This window comes from Rhinolophus ferrumequinum, chromosome 19, assembly GCF_004115265.2.
Source record: "Rhinolophus ferrumequinum isolate MPI-CBG mRhiFer1 chromosome 19, mRhiFer1_v1.p, whole genome shotgun sequence".
Classification (NCBI taxonomy): Eukaryota; Metazoa; Chordata; class Mammalia; order Chiroptera; family Rhinolophidae; genus Rhinolophus; species Rhinolophus ferrumequinum.
The window spans coordinates 30,593,302-30,607,161 of record NC_046302.1 but is presented as its reverse complement, the minus strand read 5'-3'; the positions used below and the strand labels follow the sequence as shown (position 1 = coordinate 30,607,161).

The 13,860-nt window shown below is 35.3% G+C and overlaps 1 protein-coding gene across 3 annotated transcripts in view; it reads right to left on the bottom strand.

The window, feature by feature from the left end:
• KIAA1328 (KIAA1328 ortholog) overlaps positions 1–13,860 on the bottom strand; it is a 259,083-nt gene that overhangs the window by 82,524 nt on the left and 162,699 nt on the right. For 2 of the 3 annotated variants that reach the window (XM_033087803.1, XM_033087805.1), the window contains 2 exons: positions 10,511–11,187; positions 4,828–4,935 (listed from right to left, as the gene is read on the bottom strand). In XM_033087803.1, coding sequence (XP_032943694.1) covers positions 4,828–4,935; positions 10,511–11,187 — 785 coding nt within the window. The remainder of the gene's footprint in view (positions 1–4,827; positions 4,936–10,510; positions 11,188–13,860) is intronic. The other variant, XM_033087804.1, reaches the window with a different exon arrangement.

Here is a 13,860-nt window from a genome sequence, read left to right as displayed (position 1 = left end):
GTTTATATAAATCAACACTAGAGAGCCAATTTACATGGCTGATCGAAAACAAACCTCTATTCCCTTCTGAAATCTCTAAAACTTATAGTAAAAGTATAAAAAAGACATGAAATTATCTGATGGCAGAAAACTGAAGAGGAATGGACAAAAATAATAAGACATGTTACAAAATTTTAGAAGTCTTGAAAGCAGATGTATGAGTTCAAACCAATAAGCCAACTAGAAAAATCAAAACTGAAATATGTGCTGGCTGGGGCAGAAGAGGAGGTTAAGCTGAAACATGCCAGAGAACTCCTGAGAGGCTCGGGGATTAGAGAAAACAGGTAGGAATGCAAGTGGGACTGTACGCATGGCTGGATGAAAGTCTGTATAGCAGTACAATATCCAAGATGCCCTCCTTTATCTCCAGAGTCAGTCAACTATTTCTCCCCACCTTGAGAAGATTGGAAGTTCACTCCCCTGGAAACTCCTGTCTTGGGGGCCTAAAATATAGTTGAGAGCAGAAATACCATATAGTTAAACAAGGTATTAAATGAAAGCCTACATAATGAGTGTTGGGTACTATTTCTATTCCTCCACAGAGATGCCCACATTGGCAGCCAAGCTCATGTGATGCTCCCATCCCTTCTTCCTACGCAGGCAGAAGATTTATCCCTAGGGAAACTGACTATCCCAAGACTAAAGACCTACAGATACCAACAGAGGGTCCCCCAAAGACCTACAGATTCTAACAGAGGGTCCCCATGCCCTGATTCCTACCTGATTACCCCACAGTGAAGCCCATCAGTTGACAAGCCTTGCTCATCTATTTGGAGAACTTTCAATAGCTTTTCATTGAAGGAAGTTTTCCCAGGTGAAAGAATCCATTGATTATTCAGCATAATTAATACAAAAACGTTCAACAAATGCACACTGGCATTAATTTTTAGAACAATGCAGAGAAAAGATAAGATTCTAATAGTTCCATGGAGAACAGGTCACACAAAAAAGATAAAGAATTAAATTACACCAAACTTGTTCATGGCAACAAAAACTAGAAGATAATGGAAAACACCTTCTATCTCTTCTGAGGATAAATAATAACCAATTAAGAATTCTATATCCATCTAAACTATACACTAAAGATGAAGATAGACGTAAGACATTTTTCATAGGTATGAGGTCTCCAAAAAATTATTGCCTCTGTACTCCTTCTCAGTAAGCATTGAAAGACATGTTTCAGGAAAATGAGTATAAACCAAAAAGAGGACAGATAATATGTGATCCAACAAAAGGGGAAAATACCCAGAAAAGAAATGAAGAAAATTTCCAAGATGATGGATAAGGGAAATTTCAGCATAAATCCCTAGACAGGAAGCCTAGAGAATAACCGGTTCAAACTAGTGCAGGATTATGGAGAGATCCAGGAGGGATATCTAAAAAAAAAAAAAAAGGAAAAATAAGAAGGAAAAGTAGCAAAAAATGAAAGCAATGAAGAGATATGACAGAATAACTAATATGTTAAGATATGTTTAGATAATTATAATTTCTGGGTGAATTTGGGAATGACAAGACATGAAAATATAAATTGCACAAGGTCAGACATTTTTGTGTTTTGTGTACTATTATATATATGCCCCAAAGTCTAGAATGTGCCAAGCACCTGGTGGGAAACTATAAATATTTGAGTGAATTAATAAATGAATGAGTTCACAGAAAATAAGGCAATTCTAAACTTTAGAGAAAACAATTCATTATATAAAAACTAAATTTAACAATCATACTGTACATAGCCCAGCTGTGTATAAAATATCTGCTGTCTTATTGTAAGCATATTGTGATATAGTTATGTTGAGAGAACAGAAAGAAGTATCATGTGTGTCAATATGTATGTTAGAGAAAGTGGCAGAGGGGGAAAGGGAGAAGAAAATACAAGAAGGAATGGAGGGAGGGAGAAAAGAGAGAAAATGGTTATCGGTGAGAGTTAAATTATCATCTTTCATAGGACAAAGTGAATACTTAATACCTACATAAATCTGTTCTTCAGAAACATAGATATAAATACTAGAAGAAACAGATAAAAAAGGAAACATAGAAAGGAGTCAAAACTTCTTGTCTCTAAAGAGTGGAAACTGGGGGAGAGAAGAAACGGGGAGGACTTTAATGGGTACACAGTTTGTTTTGCAACAACAAACAGTTCTGGAGATTGGTTGGTCAAAAATATGAATTGTAAACCAAAAAATAGTTGAGAGGGTAAATTTTGTTATGTATATTTTACCACAATTAGAAAGATAAATTATGGCAAAATTGTGCTAAAGTGAGAATTATTTGGTTCTGCTTCTGAAAATGGCTTGAGTAGTTCCTATAGAACCAAATCTTCCACAGGTAACAACAACTATAAACTCTGGGAGAAAAACAAAAACAAACCTGAAGCACTGAAGAGTGGCCAAATGCAAGCAGAAACAAGACTAGGCTCAGCATTTGAAATAGATAGTGTCATTGGGAGAGTCCTTAATTTTTTTTTTTTAAGTGTCCTTTAGCTCAAGGGCCTGCTTAAAGTACAAGAATAAATGAAAAGGGAAAAATTCTGGAGAGGAGAGAGAGAAAGAGTATAAGATTCAAATTCTATGTAACAACCCTGCCAGTTCTGGCTGACCCTGTACTACACATAAACAGGGCAGATTCAAGAATCTAGGTAAAGTTAAAATAACTCAGCAATGATTTTTTTTTTTTTTAAAGATTTTTATTGGGGAAAGAGAACAGGACTTTATTGGGGAACAGTGTGTACTTCCAGGACTTTTTTCCAAGTCAAGTTGTTGTCCTTTCAATCTTAGTTGTGGAGGGTGCCATTCAGTTTCAAGTTGTCCTTTCAGTCTTAGTTGTGGAGGGCGCAGCTCAGCTCCAGGTCCAGTCGCCATTGTTAGTTGCATGGGGCGCAGCCCACCATCCCTTGCAGGAGTCGAACTGGCAACCTTGTGGTTGAGAGGACGTGCTCCAACCAACTGAGCCATTCCGGAGCTCAGCGGCAGCTCAGCTCAAGGTGCTGTGTTCAATTTTAGTTTCAGGGGGCGCTGCCCACCATCCCTTACAGGACTCCAGGAATTGAACTGGCAGCCTTGTGGTTGAGAGCCCACTGGCCCATGTGGGAATCAAACCGGCAGCCTTCGGAGTTAGGAGCATGGAGTTCTAACGCCTGAGCCACCGCGCCGGCCCCTCAGCAATGATTTTCACTGCCACTTACTCATGGAAGATAGTTTGAAATGTGAGTTCAATCAAGTTAACTGCCTGTTAGCACAAAAAGTTAACATTGTTCAGAGGAATATAACTGAATTCTAGAGTCTCTCACAATGACTAGGAAACAATCCAAAATTACTAAATATACAAAGAAACAAGAAAACATGACCAATATTCAAGAGAAAAGTTGATCAATGGATACAAACCCATAAGGTGACCCAGGTGTTAGAGTTACCAGCTAGTAGTTTTAAAAATATGCTTTCAAAAAATAAAACAGGAAATTTCAGCAGAGAAACAGAAATTATAACAAAGATCCAAATGGAAACTCTAAAACTGGAAAATCCAATGTCTAAAAATATTAAAAATTCATTCTAAATACCATGAGCATTGATGAATTTGAGGATAGATCAATAGAAATTATTCAAAATAAAAAACAAAGGAAAAATTTTTTTTTAATTAGCAGAGAGTCAGGGATCTGCATATAATATCTAATGGTCTAATATAAAAGTAAATGTAGGGCTGGCCTGGTGGCTCAGGCGGTTGGAGCTCCGTGCTCCTAACTCCAAAGGCTGCTGGTTCGATTCCCACATGGGCCAGTGGGCTCTCAACCACAAGGTTGCCAGTTCGATTCCTTGAGTCCTGCAAGGGATGGTGGGCTGCGCCCCCTGCAACTAACAACGGCAACTGGACCTGGAGCTGAGTTGCGCCCTCCACAACTAAGACTGAAAGGACAACAATTTGAAGCTGAATGGCACCCTCCACAACTAAGATTGAAAGGACAACAACTTGACTTGGAAAAAAATCCTGGAAGTACACACTGTTCCCCAATAAAAGTTGTGTTCCCCTTCCCCAATAAAATCTTAAAAAAAAAAAAAAAAAGTAAATGTAGTCCCAAAAGAGGAGGAGGAAAAAAATAGGGGAAAATGTATGTATTTGTAAAAAGAACGTTACCAAATTCTTCAAATTTCATGAAAAGAGAATTCTCAAACATAGTTCTGGTGGTATGAACTGATTTAACTTTTATGGTAAAGCAACTTATGGAAAGGGACTGTTGATGTGAATCAAGAATCTTAAAAGGATTCATATATACTATGAGCTAGCAGTCCACTTATAGGAACTTATACCAAGGAAATAGGTAGAGATAAAGTCAATAATTTATTTACAGAAATGGTCTTGAAGGCATAATTTACAATAGCAAAGCTCTGTATTAGCCAACAATAGGCTTATAGATAAATACTGAAAAATAGATGTCAAACAATAAATATTTGTTGAGTGAATTAAGTTGTTTTCATAAAAATTTTCTAACAAAATATGGCACAGTAAAATGGCAAAAAATAAAATTCTGCATAAGCACAATCTGTATTACTTCAATATAGAATATATAATTATAAAAGAAAGATAGATGGGAAAAGGACTCAAAGGATTGCCTCTGGAAGAATATGGACAGTTTTTATTTTCTTCTTTATACTTTTCTATATATATATTGAAACTTTATAATGAGAATGTATGTATTCGTATAATCAGAATACTGGATTCACTAATATATATACACCAAACATATCCTTAATATCTGTATCCTACATATTCTTGCCTTGACACACCATTTAAGTTTACCTTGGTCCAGTGTCACTCCCATTCATATCCAGGTTGAGCTCTCGGGGCTTAGTAAACTCTTTATCAGCAACCATTTCTCTTGACTTAAATATAGCTTGAGTTCTTAACCTGTAAAAATAAATTTAGAGAATGTCTAATGCTGTCGAATCTAAGGAACTGAATGGTGACCCTTGAAAGACCATTCTCTTCCAGCTAGACCCCCAGCAATTATTTTTATATTAAAACTCAGCCTATCAAAAATAAATGGGTACTTTCTAACTACACATAAACACAAACCAGTTTCACAAGAATTTAAATTTTCTTTATTTATAGAGGAGTAGGGGAAGACTGAGTTGGTTAGAATATCATTTAAAAACTCAACATTATAGATGCTTTAGAAGCACTTTAAATCTCTTCTCTGGAAATTGAATGCTTCACCTTATCTACTGCTAAGCAAGTATATTTTGATCATCAGAGTCTCAATGGAAATTCTAGCAACACTAAGTATAACTGACCCTGCCCAACATATCCATAGGTGGCACTTACTTCTCATACTGGCAATTTAAAAAGCTGGGACTACATTTCACTAACCAACGTTTTATCTGGGTCACAGAAAAGTTCCCCTCAAAGAACTGGAAGAAATTCTATCCATCAATGCTAACTTAGCCCCACCCTCAATGTTCTGAGGAAGGAAAGCAATTTAAGAACTTACCAAGAAGTTCTACCAGGCAATTATTTGCTGGCACCAAATATGTGACCCTTACTACCCATTCTCTCAGCATTTTTAAAGAAATCTTTGTTTCATTTTTAGAAATGAAATCCGTAAAACCACATTCTTAACTATAAAATAAAACCATAAAGACGTAAAAATATTGTTAAAAGAGTATTATCATTTCCATGATTGCCAAAAGCTATTCTACAATTGCAGCTATGCACAATGATATACACAAAGAAGTACATAGAATAATTACCCTCAAGGAACTTAAGAGTTTAATAATAACATTTGGTAGTGACACACAGACAGGTATATAAACACAGAGAGCACAGGTAACTACGTACATTTATATAAGAAAAAATAGACAAATCAAAACTTGTAAAAAGAGGCAAAGAAAATTACTTATAGGGGTCAATTAATCAAGAGGTTACAACAAATGCAAATCTGTATGCACCCAACATTGGAGCCCCTGAATACTGACAGATCTGAAGATAGAAATAGACAACAAAATAGTAATAGTAGGGGACTTCAACAATGGATAGATCATACAGACATTAAAGAAACAGTGGACATGAGCTATACTTTAGGCCAAATAGACCTAACAGACATATACAGGCATTCCATCCAACAGGAACAGAACATATACTCTTCTCAGAAGTAAACAGAATATTTTCCCAGAGAGATCATGTTAAACAAAAAAATTATTAAAAATTTAAGAAGACTGAAATCATATCAAGTATTTTTTTCTAACCACAGTGGCATGAGACTAGAAATCAGTAACAGGAGGAAAACTGGAAAATTCATAAATAAGTGGAAATTAACACACTCCTGAACAACCAAAGAGTCAAAGAATAAATCAAAAGGGAAATAAAAAAAATATCTTGAAACAAATGAAAATAAAAATAGAATATACCAAAATTTATATGATGCAGAAAAAGCACTTCTAAGAGGGAAGTTTAAAGCAATAAATATCTACATTAAAAACAAAGAAAGATCTCAAAAACACCCTAGCTTCATACTTCAAAAATACTAAAAAAAATAACAAACTATAGTTAAAGTTAGCAGAAAGAAAACATAACAATGATCAGAGCAGGAATAAATGAAATAGAAATCAGAAAATCAATAGGAAAAATTAAAGAATTGTTTTTTGAAGAGATAAAATAAATCGACAAATCTTTAGCAACACTAAGAAAAAAAGAGAGGACTCAATTAAGTAAAATCAGAAATGAAAGAGGAGACAGTACAACTCATAGCACAGAAATACAAAGGATCACAAAAGAATATGAATAATTATACATCAAAAAATTGGATAACCTAGAAGAAATGATAAAATCCTAGAAACATACAAACTATCGAGACTGAATCATGAAGAAATAGAAAATCTGAACAGACCAATAATGACTAAGAATATTAAATCAGTAACTAAAAATCTCCCTAGAAAAAAAAGTCCAGGACTAAATGGTTTCACTGGTGAATTCTACCAACCATTTACAGAAGAATTAATGTCATTCCTTCTAAATTCTTCCAACAAATCAAAGAGGAAGAAATATTCCCAACTCATTTTACGAGGCCAGCATTATCCTGATAACAAAGCCAGATAAGGATACTACAAAAAGGAAAATACAGGCCAATATTCCCGATGAATATAGATGTAAAATTTCTCAAAAAAATACTCCAAAATAAATTTACCACATTAATGAAATAAAAAATAAGAATATATCATCATCTCAATGATGCAGAAAAAGTATTTGGCAAAATTCAACATCCTTTCAGGATAAAAACCGCAAGAAACCAGGTGTAGAAGGAATGTAACTTAACTACTAGAGGTCATATATGACAAGCCCACTGATCACATCATACTCAGTGGAGAAAGACTAAAAGGTTTTCCTTTAAGATCAGGAACAAGACAAGGATGCCCCCTCTTGCCACTTCTATTCATAGTACTAGCCTGAGCAATGAGATAAGCATAATAAATAAAAGGATCCCAGCTGGAAAGGAAAAAGTAAAATTGTCTCTGTTTGCAGGTGATACAATCTTATATAGAGAAAACCCTGAAGACTTCACCAAAAAAACTGTTAGATCTAATAAACGAACTCACTAAAATTGCAGGATACAAAATCACCACACAAAAATCAGTTGCATATCTATACACAAACACTGAACTATCTGAAAAAGAAATAAGAACACAATCCCTTACGATTGCATCAAAAAAATTTAAAATACTTGGGAGCAAATTTAACCCAGGGAATGCAAGATCTGTACACTGAAAACTGTTGAAAGAATGCAAAGATACCTTACGTTCATAGACTGGAAGAACACTGTTGAATGTCCATACTATCAAAAGTGACCTATAGATTCAATGCAATCTTTTTTTTCCAATCATTTTTTTAAAATTAAAGTTTATTGGGGTGATAATGGTTAGTAAAGTTACACAAGTTTTAAGTGTACAATTCTGTAATGCATCATCAATGTATCACATTGTGTGGAATCTTTACCAATATTTCATTGGCATTTTTCACAAAATTAGAAAAAACATCCTAAAATTTGTATAGAACCACAAAAGATCCCAAATAGCCAAAGCAACCCTCAGCAAAGACAGCAAAGCTGGAGGTATCACATTTCGTAATTCTAAATTATATTATCAAAACAGTAATGGCATAAAACAGACATCAAGGCCATTGAAATAAAATAGAAAGTCTAGAAATAAAGCCATGACTACGTGGTCAACTAATCTTTGACCAGGTTACTTACCAAGAACACAAAATGAAGAAAGGATAGTCCTTTCAATAAATGGTGCTGGGAAAACTGGATATTCATATGCAAAAGAATGAAATTGGATCACTATCATACACCACTCACAAAAATTAACTCAGAATGGATTCAAGACTTAAATGTAAGATCTGAAACTGTAAAACTGCTGCAAGAAAAAATGGGGAAAACTACTTGACATTGGTCTTGGCAATAATTTTTCTGGATACAACACCAAAATCCTGGGCAAAACAGCAAAAATGAACAAGTGGCACTACATCAAACTTAAAAGCTTCTGCACTGCAAAGGAAACAATTATTAAAATGAAAAGGAAACCTACGGAATGGGAGAAAATATTTGCAAACCACTTATATATCTAGATATATAAATCCCTTATATATCTGATAAGGGATTAATATCCAAAATATGTAAGGAGCTTATACAACTCAATAGCAAAAACCAAACCAAACAAACCAAACAAAAGTCCGGTTAAAAAATGAGCGGAGGACCTGAAAAGACATTTTTTCAAAAGACGTACAAATGCTCAACAGGTATACCGTTTTTTTCCAATAAGAAGACCTAGCCAGACCATCAGCTCTAATGTATCTTTTGGAGCAAAAATTAATATAAGACCCGGTATTATATTATATTATATCTGGTATTATATTATAGCAGGTATTATATTATATTATATTATATTACATTATATTATATTATATTATATTATATTGTATGATATTATACATGGTCTTATATTAAAACAAGACTGGGTCTTATATTAATTTTTGCTCCAAAAGACGCATTAGAGCTGATGTTCTGGCTAGGTCTTATTTTCGGGGAAACACAGTATGAAAAGATGCTCAACATCACTAACCATCAGGGAAATGAAAATCAAAACCAAAATGAGATATCACCTCACGCCTGTTAGGATGGCTTTGATCAAAAGGACAAAAGGTAAGTGTTGGAGAAAATGTGGAGAAAAATGAATCCCCTATACATTGTTAGTAGGAATGTAAATTGGTACAGCCATTATGGAGAACAGTATGGCAGTGCCTCAAAAAATTAAACATAGAATTACCATATGATCTAGCAACTCTACTTCTGGGTATTTATCCAAAGGAAACAAAATTAGTTATCTTGAAAAGATATCGGCACTCCCATGTTCATTACAGCATTACTCAAAATATCCAAGCTATGGAAACAACCTAAAGTCTGTCAACAAATGAATAAAGGATATATATATATATATATTGGGGGTGCCAAAAAATGTATACACATTTTAAGAGATGTTATCTATGCTCAAGCAGTAGTTCGCCATAATCAGAAGTGTCTGGACGCTGAGGGTAACCACTTTGAGCACCTCTTGTAATTGCAGAAGTCAAATATGACTTGTAGTCATCTTTTGTTATCAGTATATATTGAGTATTACAATTTTAATAGTTTTTTTCCTTTCTTAAAATGTGTACATTGTTTTGGCACACCTGACATATATACTTCACTATAAAAACTTGAAATTTTCTGTTTTCAAGATATATGTATTACATTTTACTGTGTTTCAAATATAACTGTATCTGATTTATTACTAATTTTGCTTTAATAAATTAAGACAGCAAATTTTATGACTCTCCATGTATTATAAAACTATGCTAAACTATATATGTAATATTAAAATAGCAATTTAGCTTCTCTAACCCTGTTCTTAGGGAAGAACTGTTAAGGGAAGAACCATTTAAGTGTGCGTAAGTCTATAAGAATTGGTTACTAAAGAGGAAAAGATTGAATTTAGAAGGCTCCCATAATTTATTATATTTTACATTATGGTACATTGACATAAATATGGAATAATGACAGCTAATCACACTTCTTTACAGTCTGATTCCACATTCTGAAATCTCAAGCTTTTACTTAATGCCTAATATTCTCTACAATGACATCAAACAGCGAAAGATTTTGTGTAATCGTAGTATCATTTAAAAATATTGTCTTTGGAATCCGGGAAAAATTACACTGGACTGCTAAGGAAATATTCTAAGCTACCTTTCTGGAAGACAAGGTAATCTTTAAAGTCTTCCAAAGATGACAGTGGAATTTACGTACTAGTCATAGTTGGTATGCATTTAGAGCAAGCCAAGATCCCGAAAAACCTCTGTTCCCACAAATCTAGTATTACAGTAACACAGCAGTCATTGCATACTGTGTTCTCCAAGCTACAGACACTGCTGAAAGGACAGGGAGACTCACCAGTCATAATCCAGTCGAGACTGATGAAGCTGCTGCTGTTTCAGGAGAAGCTTTGTCTCCTGCTGGGCCAGCAGATGCTGAAGGCGCTCCTTTTCAATTTCCAGCTCCATTTTTTGAAGCATAAGTTGCTGCCTTCTATCATCTGACAGCTGCTTTTTGAAATCAGTTTCACTAGGCTGCAGTGCCCCTTGGCCACGCATCAGAGATGCCCAGGAAAGTCCACAATAACGGCATGATTCCGGATGGGTCTTGGAATGTGGAGGGCCCACGTCGGTAGGGTGGCGAACAACATGAACATGATCTGCATTTTCAGAAAGTTTGTGACAACCACACAGACTGGATGGAGGAGGCGTAAGCTGTTGGCCTACCCGCATCTTCAGTTCCTCTGGTGGCGCTGTCTCTGTAGGGATGGCAGCTACTCGTTTTTTCCCCGGGGAGCCATAATGATATGTTCTAGTCTCTGATGGCACCTTGTCGACATCCTTTTTGGGATAATGAAAGGCAGCCGGTTTCAAAGAATTATTCCTGAACTTCACCAGGGATTCTGAAGCTGAGTCCTGGTTTGCAGACTTAGGCCTTTGCTTGGCTTGGTAGCAGGTTTGTGGTTTGGCTACGCTCAAGTAGGAACCATCCAGTTCCATAGACGAAGACTGGAGAGTGCTTTTCCTGTTGGATGCCTGAAAGGAACCACAAGATCAGTTGTCAAATGAAAGCACAAAGAAATGAGTTCTTTCTTTTGGCTTTTCAGAAATCAATCATATATTTTTACCAAAACAAAGCTGTTGTTTTGTCTTAAATAAATGATAGTACTCACACAGCTAAACAGACAAGTGCCACAAAGCTAAACCCATTTTCAAACAATCTAGATCTCAGTAAATCCATAAGGATGAGTAAAAGAAAGTGTTGCTACTTGTTGCCTAAGCAAAATTCCAGGAGTTGCAAATAATGAAGGTAACATAAAATCGACTTTGAGAAGAGGCAAAAGCATTAAACGCTAACGTCTTAAAATGTTTAATTTTGAATAATAAGCCAAGAAATCCATTTAGCTACCTTAAAATACCCTTTGAAATCCCCTTTGATTGGCCATTACACAGTATGAGATTTGATGTAAAACATTTCACCTTATACTGAATAGGTGTTAGTTACCATTAGAAATTTGATGCGTTTTTATAAATATCTTTATAGCACACAGATAAAAATAACCACTTTCAACAAAATATGATTCTAATCAAAAGTGGTTATTTAAATACAAAACATTTAATTTCAGCTATAAACATAAATGATTTTTCAATTAAGCTGTTCAAGTGATTACAGTCTGATAAAACTCAGGCAGAAAGGAAGCAGTTGCAAATTACCTCTGACAAGTCAACAGAGTGAGCTGTCCTAGCATTTCAGCCTCAAACCTGTTCTATCAGGGAGAGCAAACCTTAGATCAGTGATTCTCAAAATTTACCATGTATCAGAATCACCTGGAAGGCCTGTTAAAAGGGGTGAATTGCTGGGTTTTATCCCCAGTTTCCAATTCAATAAGTCTAGAGTAGACTTGAAGAATCTGTATTTGCAAGCAGTTACCAGGTAATGCTAATGTTGCTACTGAGATCACACTTCGAGAACCACTGGTCTGTATCTGACTCCTGTATCCCTCTTCTAAGGACAGTTTTGATTATGTCAGGTTCACCCATGTAATCCTGGATAATTTCCTCATCTCAAAATCCTTAGCTTAATCACATCTGTAAAGTCTCTTTTCAATACAAAGTCCTTTCTACCATATAAAATGACATTCACGGGTTCCAGGAATTAGGACGCTGACATATTTAGGGGAACAGACCATTATTCAGTCTAGCACAACTTCTTTTTAGAGAACTAATTCATAAACAGTTGAGGTGCTTACCTATACTAGAGACATCAAATGAATAAATAATTGAGGGAAAAAAATCCCACTAATTTACTTTGCAATAGTTGAAAATGATGAACTGATTGGTAAAAAAAAAGTCAATTAACAGAGATATACAGCAACACTGTTTCTTATCTTATGATAAAAGAGTGCTATGACAATGATTTTTAAGATTTTTGAGTTTCTAAAGCAATTCTATTTAAATGAGAATGAGCCACATCTGGGGAGAAGATTTGGTCCTCTTCAAAGAAGACATGCAATCCTGTACACTAAACAGATGCCACTGAGATTGCAAGCTACAGAAAAGGAACTAATCTTAGGGCGAAATTTATGATAAACTACCTTACAAAAAAATTAACCTACTTTACAACTAAAGAGAAACTTTAGTCCACATTAATCTTCCCTACTCTGAACTTCCGTAGCATTTACTGTCAACACAAATATTTAACATTTATCACCTGCTACTTTGTATGGTAAACTATCTTTTTATAGAATGATTATACCTTAAAAATGACAAATTTTTTAAACGTCCAGAAACTTAAATCAACTATTTTACATTATCATATATTTTCTAATACATGTATTAGTAACAAAAATAGACAGCATGTTTTATCTCATATTCTCATATTTATTCCTTAACATACTTATATATGTACACTTTTAGGTATTGACATAGCCGAAACTTCTTTTAATGATACTGATTGTTACATTATTCACAAAAGTCAGGTATTTGGAATATTCTAAAATGTTTTTGGTAGTTAGCTAATGTTTTTGAGAGGTAGTACAACTTAACGACTTTAATGCATGCTTTGCTCAAAGAGAACGCTGCTTTGCCTATTGGCCAATGGATGACTATGCACGTTGTAGGCAGAATTCTAAGATGGTCCCCAAGGTTCCCATTCTACTGGTGTACCCACCCTGTATTATCTCTTCCCCTGGTGTGTGCTTAGAACTTGTGATTATGAGATGGCAATCATGTGATTATGTTACATTTATGGCAAAGGGGACTGCCCAGATGTAACCAAGGCTCCTGATCAGCTGACTTTGAGCTAATAAAAAGAAAGATTATCTTGTATGGGTCAGACCTACTCCCGTAACCCCTTTAAAAGAGAGTGCCTTTCTCAAGGTAAGAGGCTCTCCTGCCAGCCTTGAAGAAATAAGCTACCATGCTGTGGGAGGGCCACTGGAGAGGGTCACGTGGCAATGACCTCTGGAGCAGAAGGCAATTTACAGCCGATAGCTAGCGAGAAAACAAGACATCTATCATATGGATGCAATACACTAAATATCACCAACAATCATGTGAGCTTGGAAGAGGACCTAGAGCTCCAGTTTAGAATGTAGCCCAGCTGACACCGTGATTGCAACTTGTAAGATCCCGAGCAGAGGACCCGACTAAGCTGTGCAACACTCATGACCCACAGGAACTAAGAGCCAATAAATGTGCTTTTTAAAA